The sequence below is a fragment of the Melitaea cinxia genome, chromosome 10 (assembly GCF_905220565.1).
Source record: "Melitaea cinxia chromosome 10, ilMelCinx1.1, whole genome shotgun sequence".
Taxonomy (NCBI): domain Eukaryota; kingdom Metazoa; phylum Arthropoda; class Insecta; order Lepidoptera; family Nymphalidae; genus Melitaea; species Melitaea cinxia.
The window spans coordinates 9947552-9969366 of record NC_059403.1 but is presented as its reverse complement, the minus strand read 5'-3'; the positions used below and the strand labels follow the sequence as shown (position 1 = coordinate 9969366).

At 33.1% G+C, this 21815-nt stretch overlaps 1 protein-coding gene across 1 annotated transcript; it reads right to left on the bottom strand.

The window, feature by feature from the left end:
- Nucleotides 1–377: 377 nt before the first annotated feature.
- Nucleotides 378–16746, bottom strand: LOC123657306. The gene is made up of 4 exons (XM_045592877.1): nucleotides 16692–16746; nucleotides 3514–3616; nucleotides 1489–1604; nucleotides 378–499 (listed from the first exon to the last, which is right to left on the bottom strand). Exons 1-4 carry the CDS (start codon nucleotides 16744–16746, stop codon nucleotides 378–380), a joined length of 396 nt encoding a protein of 131 aa, XP_045448833.1.
- Between the last annotated feature and the right edge of the window lie 5069 nt (nucleotides 16747–21815).

Genomic DNA, 21815 nt, shown 5'->3' with positions numbered 1-21815 from the left:
GCACCATGTCATTGTTCTGTACCCGGAAATATCTTCACACGTATAACAAATTGAGTTTGAAACGTCCACAACGTTCACTCGATATATCTCACTCCGCCATTAGCTAAGGTGGGAACATGATTCCCGTTAACTTTTTCATGCCGGCAAGAGGTTCGAGAAGGCTGCGGTCAAAAGGGTGGCGGCCGCCTCGTATCGCAGGGGAGGCGCAGACAGGCACCGCGGCAGAGGTGTCTCGCGGCGTGCAAGAACGCGGGGCCGCGCGCGGCGGGCGGCGCCGGCGGCAGCACCGGCGACAGCGAGCCCGCGCCCGACGGGCTCTCGCGGTCCGCCGCGGAGGGCGGGCGCTACACGTGCGTGCAGGCGCCCGCCGCCACGGGTCAGCCGCCCGCCAGCACGTCCTCCGGCTCCGGGGACCAGCAGTTGTCCGATAACCAACACCCTACCACAACTGTCACCACTCCTATCAGCAACGCTAATACTATGTATACTTCCGCGTTTCCTGTTTACAAAAAACATAAATTTGACTTAATTATTTTTTATTTTTTACTTTATTGTACACCGCAAATATATTACAAACAAAGCATAAAGATAGTTACAGACAGTGAAGTACAATGGGCGGACTTATGGCTAATTAGCCATTTCTTCCAGACAACCCATTTACTTTACTTATCGTTAAGCATAATTTGTTGGATATACCTTTTAGGAATAATTGTACTCGTAATGGTTTTTAACAGTTTGTTTTTATCAGTCAAGAAACAATTGATTATTTTATGGAACGAATACCCAATAAATCTGTCTCATCTAAACTGTTTCTTATTATTCGTAAATAATTAGTCTCTTGAGGAACTTGCTTTCTAGCTATAACACTAAGTGATAACAGTTAAGGATTTTTCTTCGCATTTTTTTAAAGTGAAAGTAATTTAGAGGTTGTTTTTAATCCTTAACAAAGCTATCATCTTCATCAATAGGTATATTATCATTAAACTGTTAGGGAAATATCGTGAATTATATTGACTCAATTGATCAACCTCTGAATCAAGATAATTTGTTAATCTCAACACTATTGTCACGAACTTTTAACTTAATGACACGGATCAAAAGAACAATAGCGACAGTCAGTAGTTACATAAAAGTATCAGTAACGCATTTTGTTCCTAAACAAATATAGCTTAATATATAAAATTTTCTTTTTACTTATATCTAGCAGATATAAATAATAAGATAAAAAATAAGATAAATAAGAATAAATATCGGTCACCAGCCCGCCTGCCCAGCGTGGTGACTATAAGCAAAACACATGAGTTCACGCCATTTTTGGCGCGAACCTGTGGAGGCCTATGTCCAGCAGCGGACTGCAATAGACTGAAGTGAAGTGAAGTGATATTAAATATTTTCCCACATGGAGAAAGAAATCTTACAGTAGGACAAAGCTGAATAGAGTAATCAACTGTATTAAATTTTTTAAATTAATATTTCACTAAGCCATACCGAGCTGCTTTCGAATGCCTAATGGTTGCCGGCTGCGCCAAAGCGAATTGATGAGCGTCGGGTCACCCCGGGTACGCCAGTCGCGATATCCTCGCCCTCTGGAATACTGACTGTATCTGCGTACAAATACCAAGATATTCAAGCAGATAAAGTGTAATCTAAATAAGCTAAAGGAATCTCCTCAAAAGGTATCGTTTCAATTAGTACTTTATCGGTAACCAACTGTAATCTGTATGGAATGTATGACAAATATTTTGTAATGTCTAGTAATTAAACCGTACCCTTTGGCGGTTGGAGCAAAGCCAAATACTTTAACGTTGAAGCTATCAGACCATACAAATTGGAGTTTTTACTGATAAAAGCAAAACAAAGCGAAATTGAATTGTTAGCATTCCCATTTTGAGGATATTTCAGTTGCAAATCGTGCAGGATGCCTAGCGTATATAAACATGTGTTTCATGCGAGTACTATCAACTACCGTGAACTTTGCGAAAATCTAAAGCTAACTTTTTGTTACGTTAAATTAATGCGCGAAATAGTTTTAATCACTTACAAGCTTTATAAAGGAATAGTACAAATGCAGTTTATGATTATAAAATATCTTTACGAGTATATACAAACATAGCTCTGTTAATATTTTACAGATGAAGTTTAACAAACAATTCAATTTCGCAAGACTTAATATTTTATTTTAATTCTTCCTAATTGTCACTTAAAATTTATCAATTGAAGTTGTAATTCTAAATACTAATCAAATGATGGGACGGCTTAAGTTTGATATACAAGTAAATATATTTAATAATATGCACGGACTGCTTCAAATGCTTCCTAATTACATATTATCTACAGATCAAACGTGCAGTACGTATGTTGTTACCATGCAGTGGATCTATGCTTACATCAACCATCGGTAACAATCGATGATTTAAAAGAATTCTTCTAGAATTCTTGTCTGCATTTTGGTTATCATTATTACAGAGATTATGTTAAATATATTGGGCTAAGTAGTAAATTACTTACATTATCTCGTCGAAGCCGTTTCGTTGCGGATGATAACATATAATATAAAACATAACTCACATATATACACCCACAATGAACTTTTAAATATTCAACTCATTATCAAGTTAGTTATATGCAGTAAAAAGTTTATTGTGATTTAGTTTTGTTTACTCTGTAAACTCATAATAATCATTAAAACGTAATTTAATTTTTGGAATTAAATCAATAGGGTTAAACATTTTTGGTACTCATAATAACATAAAATTACTTCACTCATAATCGACACACAGTTAATTAAACAAAAAGAAAACACAATTACTTAAGATTATTGATATGAGATCTCGAACATCTGAGAAAGTGTTTCCGAGTAATCAAAAATTTAATACTTAATATTTATCACGTATATGAAAAATATATTTTGTATAGTGATCGTTGTAATAAGACCGCATCTTTAAACTAATAAAATAGGTTTATTTCACTAGGTTATTTGAGACATAATACTTGTTTATTATTCTCTTGCGGGTGTCGGTCGTAAGCCAGTCATTAAATAGAGCTACAATAAAGAGATATTCTTTAGCTTACTCAATAAACTCTTAAGCTTTTGTGTAATTTATTTGGCTTATGGTGGACACTGCAAAGATTGTGATATATTAATAATAAATTTTGCTTCAGTGTAGTTGTTAAAAGTTTTTACGATTCTTTAGATTGTTAGTACAATTTAAACAAAACAAAATAATTCTAATTTAAATTGACCAGTCACCTAAACCGGTGAACAATTCAATGTATTTCATGTATTTGATGACCTGTGTAAAAATATACTACGTTATAGCTCTCCCACTCTTATTAGGTACATATTAATCTGAGAGCTCAAAGGATATCAAATACAGGATAAATGTGGCAAAGGAAATCTAAAAAAGCTTATTTGTCTGATATAAAATAGCGGAAACACATCCTCGCGTTCGTGAAGGGACACTAATTGTGCGATGGACACACGGAGGCTAGTGAGTGTAGTGGAGAGCGTACTTGCGGACGCCGCCGACGCCGGCGGGCGGCGCGGTGGAGTGCGACACGGCCGGCACCTGCGCGCCGCCCTGCACGCTGCCTTGCGGCGCGCACACACAACACCCTGCGGTCATAAAGTAATACCAATATAATAGGCGTATGATACAGTATCGATCTCCATCCTTTTAAAAAAGTTAGAGCGTATTGGTATTAGAGGAAATCAGCTTGATTTGGTGAGAGACTATTTAAGTGGTTGGATCCAGCGTGTAAGAATAGGGGAATACACCAGTACAGAACTTGAAATAACCTACGGAGTACCACAAGGTAGGGTCTTAGGACCTACATTGTTTTTAATATACAGTAACTTTAAAATAGATAAAAGACAGATCTACAGATCAGATCCTATGAAGATGACGCAGCAATAGTCTTTAATGGCAAAACTTGGAATGAGGTTCACCTGTACTGCTGAAACTGGCTTAGGAATTGTATCGAGTTGGCTTAGGTCTAACTTTCTGACACTTAACACGGATAAGACAAGCTATATGTGTTTCTCAATAAATAAAAAAACTCAACCTATTACATCAAAACTACAAATATATCACTGTCCCGTACATAGCTTAACATGTGCGTGTCCTACCATTGATAAAATAGATTCAACCAAATATTTAGGTATAGTCATTGACTAAAGATTATCTTGGCATTCTCATTTAGAACTGGAAGAATTAGAAATTTTATTTATATCTTTAAAACTCTAAGCCATGTAGCCACAAAAAGCGTTGTAAACCAAGTTTATACAGCCCTTGTTCAATTATTACTTTCCTATTGCATACCGTATGGGGAGAAGCGTCAAAAATTAAATTCCTTGAACTAGAACGTAGTCAAAAATAAATAAGGTAAATCTTACCGATTCCCCACAAAAGAGCTATACTCTATAAGCAAGATACTGAGTGTGAGGAGGATATATATATTAGAGCTGATACTAAATGTGCATAAAACAGCGAGTATAGATGTTAGTACTAAAACAAAAAGAAGATTAAACATTGTAAATGAAACATATATTGCTAAGACTAAATTTGCTTGTCAACAATACGCTAAAAAATCGGCACAAGAAGATAAACAATTTCTTAAAAATATATTTTATAAATTCATACAAACTTAAAAATCACTAACTGAATGGCTTACAAAACAAAATTATGAAGAGACTGAGGCTTTACTTGAAGTAATTACCTAGAAATATACTAAATACAACACACACACACACACACACACACACATACTCATACACGCACAGAAACATGCATAAATAAACTCTTTTTTTTGTCTTTTGTGATTGAATCATGATAATATTAAGTTTTTATTTTATAAGTATGAATATGGAAGAGCGAGACATCCTGACACAGGTAAAACACTTATTTAAAAGGATGTCCCAACAACGGGATCATGTTATGTAAAACGTTAATAAACGTTATGTAAACGTTTTTTCTAAATAAATATTTTTTTATTTAAATTATTTTACTTAAATATTGTTTTCTTATGGCAATAATTACCCAGTTGTGACACATTACAATAAATCTGCTGAGTCTTAAATAATTTTTAAAAAACTACTTCCTTATTTTGTAAACAAAAATATAATTAAATGTCATCATGAAAATTTTTGAATATCATATCAAAAATTGACCGCTCCAGCGGGGTTCGAACCCGCGTCTCCGACTGACCGTGTCGGCGCTCTAGCCAATTAAGCTATGGAACGATGTACCCGCTAGAGCAAAATTTTTGATATGATGATTTTTTATTTTCGGTTTAAGCGAACCGCGGCGCCGTCTATAGTGAGTTCTTTACAGAGACCCGTAACTATTCAAAGTTTCATATTACAATGAAAATCTTTGACAGGAGGCGACACCATGCTATTTTTAATATGTACGATTTTATTTTTGTGCTACCCACACATTAGGAATTCTAAACATTTTTGAATATCACCGAACCCCGCTGGAGCGGTCAATTTTTGATATGATATTCAAAAATGTTTAGAATTCCTAATGTGTGGGTAACACAAAAATAAAATCGTACATGTCATCATGAAATTAATAGAGTCCGACCGAAACTAATTTTTCAGCCGAAGCCGAAACCGAAACCTAAATTTCGGCCTTGATCTCAGTTTCGGCCGATACCGAAACAAAAACTCACGTAAATAATGTATCAATTTACCAAGTGTACTTTCAAAAGGAGGACCTTTTTTGAAGTCGATTAAAAAAAACTTTAAAAACCTTTTTAGGCTTTCAGGTTCTCTATTCGACTGTATTTTTTATGTGTATTACCTTATAGCTTTTTAATCGGTACACCGATTTTAATTACTATTTTATTTGTCAAAAGCTGGTACTTGTTTTATAGTCCCATTTTAATTTCAACGAGATTTGACTACTTTTTCAGTTATTTTTAACTAACGACCCGCCCCGGCTTCGCACAGTTGCAAAAACTATCAATGTTCCTTTACTATATTGTGCATGTATTATACATATAAACCTTCCTCTGGAATCACTCTATTGACTAAAGAAAACCGCATGCAAAACCCGTTGCGTAGTTTTAAAGTTCTAAGCATACAGACAGCGGGAAGCGACTTTGTTTTATACTATGTAATGATAACGCGTATTTACTTTAATATTTTTTTAGTATGCGAGCAAACACAATTATTTCAGATTAATGTTGTTCAATAAAATAAACAGTGTCAGTAAAACTAGAATTTAATATTATGAATCTATTAAAATAATAAAACTGTTACAGGCCTCTTTCGTATTTTATATGTACGATACATTTTCTGAATTTCTGATATTTTTCTGAAATTTTAAAACAAATAAAAAAGAAAAAAATTACAGAAAATTAATTGATTAACATTTATACTGACCTGCCGCAGTATAATTAAAAGTCTGTCTTAAAATTTTGAAATCAAAGATGGAGCTCGCGGTGATTCCCCGAATATTTATATAAAGTTGATGCCATTTTTGAAAAAGTATGCTACGCCACGCTATGCTTCAGCCTGTAATATCCCACTGCTCATAGGTATAGGAGTCTTTCCGCATGTAGGAGAAGGAATAGAGCTTCAACCACCATGCTGCTCCAATGCGGAATGGCGGATATATTCGCTACTATGAGTAACGATCGCTTTCACCTGTACATGATAACAACCGGGACCGACGGGTTAACGTGCTCTCCAAGGTCCAGTGGGGAGACCCACAAAGACTGCGCACACATCCAGACCATAGCAAACATCTTTATGGTCAATACATATGTTTGTCATTTGCGGAGATCGAACCCGCAACCAGTCGTCTGAAAAAGTATGGCTGTACAAAAGAGGATGATATAAACATTTTTTGAATATCATATCAAAAATTGACCGCTCCAGCGGGATTCGAACCCGCGTCTCCGACTGACCGTGTCGGCGCTCTAGCCAATTAAGCTATGGAACGATGTACCCGCCAGAGCGAAATTCTTGATATGATGATTTTTATTTTCGGTTTAAGCGAACCGTGGCGCCGTCTATAGTGAGTTCTTTACAGAGACCCGTAACTATTCAAAGTTTCATATTACAATGAAAATCTTTGACAGAAGACGCGACGAGGTTGATATATCTATATGATTTCTATAGATTTTTTGATCCTTAAGGTCAAATTTACGACCTATAAGTAAGCTTAATCTCGCCAAACTGTCAAAAAAATTAATTAATCGATACAAAAGTAAGTTGCAGATGTTGAATTAAACATTATAATTAAGTGTTCGTAAAAATTTAAGCAACAGTTAAATAATTTTTTAAATATATATAGTCTATTCAGCAATCTCACAGTCAAAAGCATAATTTTATATAAAATTAGTTACAAACTTTGTATTTATAATCCTTGTTTTTTATTGTGTTGTCATCTTTGTATACAGATTAGTATTATTTATGTATTCGCTATCTGAACGCAAATTCTGATTATGTAACAATAAACTAATTTTTGGGGAAGACACTGTGGCCTGTAACACAGCTTTTTTAAGCTAGCACGGGTCGCAGGGCTTCTTGATATTGTAAACTACATAATTTGAGCAAATAAAAACTATTTAGTATTATTATTATTATTATTAATTTGGCTTAAATTTCGGCTGTTTTTTGGTCAAAACCGAAACTAAGACCGAAACTAGATTTTTTGGCCGAAAACCAAAACTGAAATTTCAGTCGGTCCTTAGAAATTAATCAGCCTTTCGATAGTAATATTTATATCTCATTATATAGCCTAGTTAACTTTTCTCTACACGTTTCAACCCGCGCTTTAAACATAATAGGTAAATAAATGCTTCACACTCAACGAACCTATGTTGATGAAGATATGAATCCTGTGTCGATTGTCGGTTGAAAAATAATACACTATTTATAAATTTATTTAATTGTTTTTTATCTAAAAGCCATAATATGCCATAAGTAATTGCTTTTTATATAAATTCTACTTTGTGCGCGCATTCGCTGAATATAACTCAGGCTACTGTTAAATCATGTTCATTAGTAAAAAAGCTACACTATTAATTAGGAAGCAAACCAAGCTAGTTTGGTCGGTGGTAATTGGACGTTCAGAAATAAAACGAAAGTAAAATTAACTATTATAACAAAGTGATTTATAAACCTGAACGCATTAAAATAGGTTTTATTTAATAGTGTTAAATGTTAATAGATGTAGGCTTTAAATTAGATACCAATTCGGGAATTTATATATATATATAAACCAAACATATAACACCATCTACATTTTAAATTGTATTTAATTATATATTACTTTGTTGCGGTTTGTGATTCTTACTACTTATTGAGATTTTACTAAAAATACTTTTTTATAATTCCTATGAATGTAGTTTGTAATTAGTACCTTAATTATTTTTTACTTGTGTGGTTATTACGAAAAGCATAAAAATTGGCACGCTACTTCTCGGAAAAGTTAATTAAGCAAAGAATTTCATCACTTACATACTGCCTTTGACGTTGTCGGCATTTGTTGCTATTATGACATGAGCGAAATTAAACGAAATTTAAGAGGGGCGATTTCTTTACAATAGAATTAGGACAAGGACATTTTCTGTGTCGGCTAAGCTTTGTTGTATTGAATTATATTTTGTGCAATTATATTTTGTGTAAGTGTTGCTTTATTGAAATTAAATTTCCCGTCGGATTCTAAACTACTATTTGCACAATAAATCAAATCTTAAAGTTAGTTTATGTTACTGAAAACAGATCTGAGATTTAGGCATACAAATGGTCCTTCTAAAGCAAAAGGATCGAGCTCTTTTGCCACACTCATACTTCAAGGAAGAATTGGACGGAACTATCGATAATGTATAGCTCGAGCACTAGACATATGAATAAGGCATAAAGTCGAATGCCTTCTTGTAGTCATTCGCAATACAAAATCATCAGTTCCACGGATACATTTGACAAAAAGGCCCGTAACAGTGTCAATAAAAAGGAGCTTCTTTGTAATTCTTGTTATTTGTTCTAAACTACAAACGAAAATTAAAAGTATTGTGGAACTCAAAACGGACGTCAGTATCTTGAAGTCAGTCATGTTGTGGGGTGGTGGTTTTGGGGTTTAGTGGTGTGTTAATGTTAGTAGTAAAAGATTCGAGGAGAGTTTTTTATATTGGATCCTTCGTTTTACCATCTCTTAGTACTAAGCAAAGGTCGCTCGGTGGACTGGGAATCCAGTTGTGATAGGTCGCGGGTTCTTTTACAGGTTGCCTCGCGACGGACTACATCAGATAAGTTCTTCACATAGACAGCCTTTGAGATGAACCCGTCAACTGTTCTGATGTAATCACATCCCTGAGCTGCCGCAATCGAAGGTAGGTAGTCTTCATTCACTACTTCCTGTGGCCAGCCATACACATGCCTTCGGGTGCTATAGTGTTACTTTGGATGCTCCAGCTATAAGTCTTTTAATACCACGCACATGAATCTCAATGCTCAAATATTTGATTTTCGATGAATGTACTTAATTCATGCTGCACTCCAAACGAAGTTTCTTGGCAATATCAGCCTTGTCAAACCTAAGGTTTAGCACGTTAAAGGTTGTTGGTTGGGTGGTTGTTGACTGAACACACATTTTGTAGCGTTTAGTTTCCTAACCTTTAAGGCTTTGCAGTATGACTAGATATTATATACTTGGCTGGTCATCCTTAACACAGATTATACTAATAATACATATAGAATGTTGACTGAACCTAAATTTTTTTATGTAATAAAATCTTTTGCATAAGTAGGTTGCATGTTTAATATCACTTGTTAAACTTTATATTGAAATAAAGCTTTATTATTTCTATTAACTAGCCGAACCGTGTTCACTTCGTTGGGCGTTAATTATTTTTGTGATGCAAATATATAGTAAAGTTTTCATCTCGGTCGTATTTCCCCGACTTTTTTTTAATTTACATTTACTATTATTTTTCAATGAATTATTTGTTCAGTAACAAATATATATATATACACTATTATTACACTATTTAGGAGTGATATATATATATATATATATATATATATATATATATATATATATATATATATATATATATATCACTCCTAAATAGTGTAAGTTTCTGCTAGTGAAAGAATTTTCATGATCGGATCAGTATTTGCGGAGATTACAAATACAAACAAACAAAGTTAGAAACGTAACCCCATTATAATAGTAGTACCCTAGATAGATTTAATTCATAGCAATTTTATTATTCTAAAAAAATAAAGTTTATCTTTCAATTTTATTTAGAAACTAGCTGTGCGCCACGATTTCACCCTCGTTAATTTAAAGAAAACAAGTTCTAAAATATTTATGGCATATAGCTTCCCTCAGTAAATGGACTATCCAAAATTAAAATAATTTTTAAAATCGAACCAGTAGTTCCTAAAATTAGTGCGTTCAAACGAACAAACGTACTCTTTAGCTTACAACATTAGAATAGATGTTAAAAAAAAATGAAATAGGCCGAGTTAAGCTCAATCATTCAGCTAATGAAATATGTTGCATCACTTTGTTTAAATTTTATCATTATTATAAGTTATACGTAAATATATTTATTTACTTGACATAGATTTATTTACTTTAGATATCGTCTAGCTAATAATGTTTTTAAGTAAAAAAGTAAATAAAACTTAATTCGTCTCGCTTTACCGTCCACTTTAGCTTTTCTCTTAAAAGCGTTTGTAAAATTCAGCACTTTGAAGCTTTTGGATTTTAGTGCATGGTTTGAAATAAAACGATGGGAGGGTCGGCCACTGCGCTTCCCACCTCTCAACTCCTTCGACGCTTTAGACAACCACTTTAATTTTATTCGATCCGAACAATTTAAATTTTAAAACTGACGTCGACCATAGACGGAATAATGCCATTTGTCTGCCTCTTGATAGTACTACATAGATTGAATTATATAAAACTAAAAACCTTACTTAAGAGAAAACGTAACTTAAAAAAGTTATAAATTATAGCACATATACAAAAGTGCTTACAGCGAAACTAGTTTTAATTCAATAACGACCTAAATCTATACAAAAATTTTATAAAGCTGAAAAGTTTGTTTGTTTAAACGCTCTAATACCAGGCACTACTGCTTCAAATTGAAAAATTATTTTGTGTTTGATAACCCTTTTACCGAGAAAGGCTTGTAGACTATTTTTTTCCTCAAATTAACGCATTTGAAATCGCAGCGTACAAGTTGAATAGTAGTGTACAAGTACTTGTATGTATAAAACGATGATATGATGTCAATGTTTATAAATTTCAGTTTTTATAAATAAAACCTTAGAAAATCAGAAAAATAAAACTTAAATATAACTAAGCCTTATTATAACTTTCTATTCTAATCAGAATGTTTCATAAAAATATAGTATGGTAAATGTGTGTAGTTTTAAATATTACCATTTCCGAGACGAAACAAAACACGATTTTCAAAGCAAATTTAGGCCGTCGCATATTAACAGCGATGCACTCATTTCTGGAACCGAGTAATATGATCACGTTTGTGCGCTGCTGAATCTAATTATTAGAACATAGCTTCGTAATATTAACGATTTTTGAATATACGTCTTTTAAAGTTAATTTTAATAATCTTTAATAATTCATTCATAATCATAAAAAAGTTTTCTATCAATATATCCGTCTAACATTTGGGTCTTTTTTTAACCGACGTCAAAAAAGGAGGAATAATCGGTATATATATATATCATACATAAAAAAATATATTAGTCCCGTCAAAATCGGTTCAGCCGTTTCAGAGATTAGCCGGAACAAAGAGACAGACAGACAAAAATTGTAAAAAAATGTTATTTTGGTATATGTACCGTGTATACATCGATATGCATTTAGTAAAAAGCAGTTTTTTTTATATTACAAATGGACACCCCAATTTTATTTATTTGTATAAAATTATTTATTATTTATATACTATATACATAATTGTAAGTTAATGTTACGCAAATTTATATGGGAGCTGTAAAAATAGAATTGATGTTTACAGTTTAAAATTTTCTTTTTATTATCAAAACTAAAAAAAAAATTTTTTTTTCGCGATATTTAAAAGTTTTAACAATTTGGTGGGTGAGAAAATTTAATGAATTTAGTGTTAAAAAATATTTAATTAACAAAAAACATCTAAGATTAATTTACATATAATACACAGTTTCGCCGATGCTGTTGCCCGTCTTCGGCCTGTGTATTTCAAAGCCAGCAGTTGGATGTTTATCCTGCCATCGGTCGACTTTTTAAGTCTTTCTAAGTAAGTGGTAGTGAAATGGTAGTTCAATATGTGTATATATAGAAATAATACATATATAAATATTTATATATGTATTATTTCTATGCATATTTATCAAAAGAAATAGTTTGCTGTTAACTTGAACAGACTACCGTGTGTATAAGCTATTTATATTTATAAAACCCACTGCTATCCTTATTATAAAACGGGAACAAAAGGCTCACCTAGAGTGGTTCTAAATAGAATCTAGGTTATGAATAATCGACTAAAGTAACCATACTCTTGGGCATATATGAAAATATAAAATCTTCGACTAACATTGATAAATTTGCGGTGGATTATTGGTTGACAAACTGCGTAGGAACTGTGATGTATGCAGTGGCGTAGCTATCATAGGGCCAGGTGGTGCAGTGCACCAGGGCCCCGGAGCTCAGGGGGCCCTCTAACCTCAGCTTTGAAAAAAAAAAAAATAAAATAAAATAAATAAAAAAAAAGGCCAATACAAGTTCAAACAACGCGGAAAGAGGGGAGGAGGGCCCGATTCTTTCCCTATGCACCAGGGCCCTTGTCCCCCTAGCTACGCCACTGGATGTATGAACACGATTGTGGAGTGTTTATTTTTAAATAGTCTAAATTATCAGTGTTCAATAGCACAAGTAAAATAAGCATTTTATTTACCTGATTATTTACTTCATTATTTACCTGTGTTTTACGTAAGCAGGCCTATCTCTATTGTATCACAATTAAGACGCAACTAATTTATGTTTGTGTTTCATTTATACAAAAATTTCGACTGTCTATAGCAAAAACAATCGGAACTGGTCGTAAATCGTAATACCTATACGTAAGTAAATTTCTATAGTGGTATAGCGTAACGAAGTAATAAATATTGTATAAATAAATATAACATAGACGTATGACGTACATAATTATGAATACGAGTATATCATAGATTGTATTTTTATAAATATAATTAAACAACTATACAACTTTATTACTTTTTATTGTTTATTTACTATATTGATTATTATTTATTATTTTTAATTTTAATTAATTAAATTAATTTTTTTATTTTATCTAAGAAAATAAATGAATAAATAAATAAATAAATGAATAAATAAATTTAAAAAGTTTTTTTAAAGAAGGCTACCTAACTACTTATGAAGATAAAAAGTGTCGTCTTTGTTTGCAATAGGTGTTATAAGAATTGAAACGAAATGGAAAGAAAATTGCTACTAGAAAATATATTCGTAGAAATATTTGCGTAAACACTTAAGAATCCAATAAGGTTTTATATATTTTATGACCAAAGTCGCTAAACATAATCTGGACATGAATGGCCAAATCTAGTAAAGAGCTTCTTAGCTCGTTTGGTGAAATGTTTATGTAACTAACATTAAGGGCTTGTGGTTTTTAAAGTTTGCAGTTGCAGTTAGTTAATCTCATATTCATTTACTCAAGAAATGACCTGAAATGACGAAGTTTGTTATATTTTAAATTGTTCTTGAATAAGTTTAAATAATGTATATAAACATTTACAACTGTAAAAGTGTGTTATAATTTCGTTTTCCCAAGGGTTCAGCGTAAGATATTTATTTTACTACAATTTCAATTGTTGTAAGCGGAATTTTAGTTTATTCTGGCGCGAACTTGGGGAGGCCTACGTCCAACAGTGCACTGGAATAGGCTGAACTGAGACGAAAAAAATTAACAAACGCACTAGTCACCACTACGATTTTCGAAGGTTCCCCTCAATTTCTCTTGAACACTAATAATCAGATCCTGGTTTCCTTGGCACGTTACCAGTCTTGGAATATCTACTTTATAACAAAAAAAGAATCATCAAAATCGGTTTAACGAACGAAACGTCGATGAAGCTATCTGCGACCACACATAAAAATAATACATACGGTCGAATTGTGAAACCTCCTCCTTTTTTGAAGTCGGTTAAGATTTTATCACTGCCATCACACACCCATATGTAAAAAAATTGGCTGTAAAACTGTACTTTATAATTTGAAATATAAATATCAAGAGAAGTTTCCTGAGGTACGAAACATAGAAGCGAGTAAATAAGTACGAGTCTTTAGAACCTTTCACGATTGAATGTAATATTTATAAAATACTCAGGGTTTAATACATAGCCTAAATATTTATAACAGGACAAAGAGTAACTTTTATCTTACATACTCTTGATCTTTGAATCAGTAAAAGCACTTATATTAAAATGATGTTTAATGTGTAACCTGCTCTTTAATAATTGATTATTCTCAAAAAAAAAAAAAAAAGAAAATCGGCATCAATTTTCAATGACAAGAATACTACAATACACATTATTAAAAATAACTCAAAAACTACTCGTTAGATTTTACTCAAATTTAAATGTGATAAAAAATAAATGTGACGGAATGGAAGAAAATGCTTCCGAATAATGACAGAACCGTCAAAGTCAGTCCACCAGTAAAAATTTTGAGGTAACAGACATAGATTAGAAGATTTTCTCTATAAGTTTTTAGTGTCAACTAAACCGAAAGTTTTTATACGAATTGTATATTACTTGTGCTGTCTACGCTCGAAATATATATATTCACTGAAAAAGAATAACTACCCCTAAAAGCGGTAGCAGAGAAGACTTGCAAAAACTTTCCACGGACACTTGAGAGATACGCTAAAACTTGATAACAAATAAGTGTCGATAGTTGGAACGTCCACGGAAGAATATATCTTTGCTGTATATATCTTAGTGAAATATTTTAACAACGAGAAAATGGTGGAAACGGAAAGAAGAACTTTGCTTAGCTTTAATTTTATTCTAATCTCTTTTTAATTATCTTAATATTTTTTACGTAAACCATGTAGATATAATTGGTGATAAAAGGTTTTATACTTGCACGACATTATGACTCTTATGATTTTCTTAATATGACTTAGCATCAGTATCAGCGTCTGCAACGTAGCCAAAAACGATAATTTAAAAAAAACGTAGCCGAAATATGGGAGTTTCAAAATTATAATAGAGACAAGTCATGTAGCATTATAATTGTGTTTACTAGCAAATGAAAAAAAAAGACTTCAATAAACCGAATCGCCGAAAAATTACGCAATTAAATTTGCAGTTTCGTTCCATCGATTTTTGTGCTCCCGACAAGCACCAGATTTAATATATAAAATACAGTCGAATTGAGAAACTATTAAGTTTTAAATTATATTTTTAAGCCATTAAATCCTGAAAAATATTAAAGTATGTTTATTTTGGTTATCGAGTGGCATAAGAAAAATTCAGATTGCTTCCTCTTTTTAACCGACTTGGAAGGAGGAGGTTACTCAATTCGACCGTATATACCGTACCGTATATATTATATATGTATGTTCGAGGATAACTTCGTCGTTTTTGAACCGATTTTGATAATTATTTTATTCTTGGAAAGAACATATCCCTAGGGTGGTACTATGATAAAGAAACCAGGATCTGATGATGGGATCTCAGAGAAATCGGGGGAAACTTAAAAATCCGCATAACTTTATTCTGGGTGTACCGATTTTGATGATTTTTAATTTAATCGAAAGCCGATGTTTATCATGTACTTAGTTACATTTAAATTTCACCGAGATCTAATTACAACTTTTGGAGTAATCTTTGATAATGCTGTATTTACTTGACTAATTTTTCGTCTACCTACGTTGTAATAACTTATCGATATAATTAAAGTCGTTTTTTTTTTCGTTTGCCTGCAAACACAATTATCTATTTTAAATAATTTGATATAAGTATTATCATCACAGCGCTTTATATTTCAACTTTACTTTATTTACATTAGCTAATTTTTTTATAGATAAACGATAAATATACATACTTTATAATATACAGTATGGCATTCTGTCTTGTTGTGTTGTGTCATAATCTGGCAATGTAATAAAACAAAAAATATGTGTATAAAATATACCGTAGTACGAAGAAAGGCAGAAAAGTAATGAGTGTAGAACGGACTTGTTTTTATGACAAAACATTTTGTGATAATATTTCAAACCCCGAGATTGTCGACCATATTAATTAATACATCCTTTCTCAAAGAAAGACTTTTTGTTATTTGGATGAGCGACTCTTTTATTAGTCTTTTCTAATTAACGTTTGACATATTTTTGTAATTCGTTTCATAAAAATACTATAGTATTTAAATATGTACATTATTTATAAAAAAAATTTTTCTTGTTAATAACTTTATTTTGAAAATTACTGTTCCGCTTTGTTTTGTCTGTCCATTCTATTGTATCAGATATAACGGCATACCGTGTTTGAATATTAAGGACTGCTATTCAACTCCAATAAATATTAGAGCAGAGGTACCCAAACTTTTTTGTGTCGTAGACCCCTTGCCATGTTTTTCGGTTTTGAGTAGGGGTACCTGATATTAATTATTTATATGATAAATAAAGTTTGTTACCGGCGAGTGCTGTGAGAGCTGCCAGCGTAAGGAGTGCGGAGCGGCTGGGTGCCATGTCAGCAGGGCATGCCGCGCGCAGCACGCCGCGTCATCGCCGCCACATGCCGCAGACCCCACTCCTGGCGAATTCTTGCTACCGCAACCTACAACAATCAAATTTGCGTATGTTACAGAAATATTAAACCTTATACTATTCATAAGACAGATATTCTTCTGTCTGATTTCCAAAGAATTCAAGGTAATTTCAGTTTTTACGCTAATATTCCAGTTTTCATTTAAAATCTCCTGCGGAATAGTTTATATAAAAAATCGTTTCGATATCGTTCTCAACTGCACTTTCCACTCATATTTATAAAATACTTCAATTAAATGTTTGAATGAATATTTATTTTCCTACCGATAAAATGTGAGTAATATATGAACTGAAGTGAGCAAAATTATCGCTTGCTTCAGCCTGAAATATCCCACTACTGGGCATAGGTCTCTTTCCCCATGTACCCGAGTAGAAATTTTTTCGTCTTCCTTAAAGGGCCGGACCAGGCATGCCTGATCAGGACTAGATAAGGCATGTAACGCAGATGATTGGTCTGGACCTGATCAGGATGAGATAAGATTTCCTGATCGGGTCCAGATCAGGAAATATCATCTCATCCTGATCAGCCGGTTCGATCCGGCCCTTTTAAAAAACATGAATGTATATTCTTGAAAAAATTGTTTGACAAAAAAAAAGCGAATTGATATTATAAATATGTTACTTAACATAATTATTATGATATTTATTTCAGTTTATTTTTTACAATGTATTATTTATTTATGTTTTTACTTTTAATATTAATTATTGTTAATAAATTAGAATTCGCGTAATTTCTTTCAGGCTATCCTGATCTGGACCGGACCGGGTCCTGATCCAGTATGCCTTACCATACTTGATTATATTTTACATCAGGCTATCCTGATCTGGACCGGACCAGGTCCTGATCTAGTATGCCTTACCATAGTTGATTATATTTTACATCAGGCTATCCTGATCTGGACCGGACCAGGTCCTGATCCAGTATGCCTTACCATACTTGATTATATTTTACATCAGGCTACCCTGGTCTGGACCGGGCCGGGTCCTGATCCAGTATGCTCTACCATACTTGATTATATTTTATATCAGGCTATCCTTGTCTGGACCAGACCTGGTCCTGATAGAGCTTGCTGGATCTGGCATGCCTCATTCTATCCTGATCCGGTCCAGATACATGATCTGGTTGAGCCTGACCTTTTTTCTAGTCGGGGAGTAGAAGGATCAGAGCTTAATCCACCACGCTCATCCAATGCGGGTTGGCGGATATATTCCCTACTATGAGTAACGATCGCTATCAGGTGTACATGATAACAACCGCGACGGACGGCCTAACGTGCTCTCCGAGGCATGGTGGGGAGACCCATAAGGACTACACAAACACCCAGACCACGACAATGTCATATGCGGGGATCAGACCCGCAATCGCAAGAACAACAGACACAAAACAGTGCTGTGACCGTTGCACTAACGCATCGTCTTTTTTATCCAAAATTGTCAATATTCTACAATACTTCTACGAAAATGCCTCATCTCCCATACGGAAGTAGAGTTGTCAATCTGCCACCCACGGATTGTCAGATAATTCCCCTACTAGGAAAGTTAAGGTTTTATAAGTTTTTTGAATAATTTAAAACTAATAAATGATAAATTTATACGTCTGTATCGAATGGTTTTACTTTAATCTATAATATAAAAATGAGTCGCTGAATGTGTTGCTAAGCGCAAAACTCGAGAACGGTTGGACCGATTTCGCTAATTCTTTTTTTAAAATATTCCTTGAAGTACGAGGATGGTTCTTACGGAGAGAAAAATTCAAAAAAAAAATTAATAAAATTAAAGAATCGAGCTAGTTTAGAATATTTTTTATAAGGATTTAGGTTAATTTTTATAACGATTTAGGTTGTGTATAATACAAACTTGGAACTTTCAAATATCTATGCAACGATGGTTGTTCTCTTATAATAATGTCATTTACATAAATGTCACGGTTTATTTTATTATTATTTTTTTAGCTAAAAGAAGGTATGGAGAATTATCTATATATTAATACGTGAAGCAAAAACTTTGTACCCCTTTTTACGTAAATTGAGCGGATGAAAGAATATGAAATTTCGCACATTTATAGTTTATATAGAGAAAGAGTGCAGAATTCTAATATTTTTTTTTAAATTATGCATAAAAATACATTAAATCAATAATAAAAATAAAAACACTCACACACACACACACACACACACACACGTTTATTATAGAAGTTTAGTCTTTGATAACAGAACTTTAATAATGTTCAAACTTATAATTTAAAATAATTGTGGTTGAATTTAGGGAATTCTAAACATTTTTTAATATCATATCAATAATCGACCGTTCCAGCGGGGATCGAACCTGCATCTCCGACTGACCGTGTCGGTGCTCTAACCAATTAAGCTATGGAACGATGTACCCGCTAGATCGAAATTTTTGATATGATGATTTTTAATACGGTTCTAAGCGATAATAATTACGAGTCTAATCTAGCGTAATAGTTACGGGTTTATGTAAAGAATTCGTCGCTTAGAATAGATGTTGGCCGATTCTCAGACCTACCCGATATGCACACAAAATTTCATAAAACTCGGTCCAGCCGTTTCGGAGGAGTATTGTAACTAACATTGTGACACGAGAATTTTATATATAAGATTCACATATGTTTAAACAAAATTATCTGCTATAAATAATTTTTGCACTAAATTTTGGATGTTTTTAGTCAATTCTCGTGTAACCGTTAATACTGTACTATCGTGAAATTGCACATTACATTGAGGGCATAAACCAATAGTTACAGATACATATCTTGTTGCCGACTGATAAAAAGCTGTTAAAAACTTACTTCGGCCAGCCAAAGAACCGTACTTTTATCAGTTATTTCATGGCTCCGTCACCAATGCCCAATGTCTCTGATATACCGATATTATAAAATTAAAAAAAAGCTTCTATAATTTTGAGTAAGTATGGGTAGACAGATGAAATGAAATAGTGATCATCTTACATTACAATATTTTTATATATAATTTTAGTTAAAACCAGGATAAATCGAATTAATTTTGTATTACATCAAAAAAATAAAAGTACTGATGTAGTAAGCTGTAAATAATTTGTGTCCTATGTCAGCGTAATGGTATTACGAGTCTGAATATGTCATTGGATTGAAAACTACATTAAAAGAAACTGGATGCAAAGCATCGAGCTCAACGTACACATTTGAAATGAAATTACAGCCAACGTTTTTTAAGCATACACATCACATACGACGTAAAATATTACTTTAAAATAGGTATTTAATTAGTGTTGGTTACCCACATTTTTAGTTTTTCCATATTATACTTAAATACGTCATGATGTATAATTTATGTAATTACCTAGTCCAGCCATAAGTTCTGTTACAAATGAAAATGCATTTTTTTAATGAATTAACGTAATATTATTAAACTTTATACCTACATATTTATTAATGTCTCAGCAAAGAATAAAAAAATATTCTATTCGAAATGGCCACCTTTAGCTTTTATACAGACCTTTAATCTGTTTGGCCACGAATCTATGGATTTACGTACTGTTTCCAAGAGAAATTTCGCCACTGCTTGCTTCAAAGATTTTTTAAGAGATTCAATGTCGCCGTGTCGTTTAGAGCAGGCCATGTCCTCTAAAACTGATCATAATTTGAAGTCTAAAGGGTTGAGGTCTGGGCTAGATGAGGCCAGTCGTCAACTTTTATAAAGTCCGGAACGTTGGTTACAAGCCAGGCTTGGGTGACCAGGTGCAGAGTCGAGTAAAGAGGATATTTCTGTGCCTTTCACCTGCGTATCGCGACAGAAGGCGTTTTAATCGATCCACTCTCTTTAATTGTAAAGATTGATTTAGGGCATGTCCTGTATATCGGCGACAAGCACCAAGCTTCATTCAGGTCTTGTTTTATAATACGCGACAGAGTCCTAGCGGGAATCTTCATTTCTCGCGATAAGAATTTTTTGCTTCCTAATGGGGTTTCGACGAATTCTGGCTTTAACAGAATGAACAGCCTTTGTAATTCTAACAACACGCGGCCGCCCCGATCTTTTCTGGTCTTCGGCAGACGAAGTGTTGCTATATCTGTTGATAGTACGATATACGAACATACGGCTGATACCAAGCTTTTGAAGTGTCTGGAATATGATCGCCCGCTCCATACCCACTTTGTGCAAAGCGATCACTGCAATCCTATTTTCTTTAACACCTCATTCCATATTGTAATTTGATAATGAACACGAAAAAATATGTGAAATGGCGCAAAATCGAAATAAGTTTTTAAAATAATATACGTGTTCCAATTTCAAAATAATTAAAAAGTTGGAAAAAAGAAAAGTTTTTATGTATTAACAGTATTTATGGCCAGATACAGTAGTTATATGTAGTTTTAAACAAAGAACTTTTTTTGTGTATATATATATGTGTATATGTATGTGTATGTATATTTACTTCTTTTAATATCATATTGCTTGTTAACTATATGCCAATTCTTTATCAACTGTTTGTACACTTCCCTACCGCTTCTCTTTTTCTACGCTATGTCCTATGCCCAAAGGTTGTCTGGAAGAAATCGCTCTTAGCAATAAGACCGCCTTTTTACATCTTTCTTTGCATGTATCAATTTTTTGCAATGTTTCTTTTTGGTATACAATAAAGAGTATTTATTGTTATTATTATTTTTTAAAATGTGGTATACTAAATCGATCTGACGTTGTTTGGCAAAGGTACTTATTCGAAAGAAACTTTTTTTACATCTTAAATTCATCTCGTTGTGTAACAATTAATAAATAATTTTGAAATAATAACATTTTTGATTTGCTTTTCCATGATACAGTTTTCATTTATAAATTTCCTTTAATTTCCATGAAACAAAACTGACAAATAATAACAAAAAAGCAAATTACCTTTACTGTCTTTTGAAAGGAATTAAAACCCGAAAGTCTAGTGGTACAATCTTTTTATGCAAATCAAAACAAACTTACTGAAAGCATATTAATTAATCTGAT

Bases quoted from the DNA above. Each gene is read 5' to 3' on its own strand.
- LOC123657306 (XM_045592877.1), bottom strand. From the start codon at position 16,746: ATGGCACCCAGCCGCTCCGCACTCCTTACGCTGGCAGCTCTCACAGCA. The intron at 3,617-16,691 runs GTAACAAACTTT...TTATGACCGCAG, and splicing joins AGCTCTCACAGCACTCGCCG to GGTGTTGTGTGTGCGCGCCG. The intron at 1,605-3,513 runs GTACGCTCTCCA...ATTTGTACGCAG, and splicing joins GGCGTCGGCGGCGTCCGCAA to ATACAGTCAGTATTCCAGAG.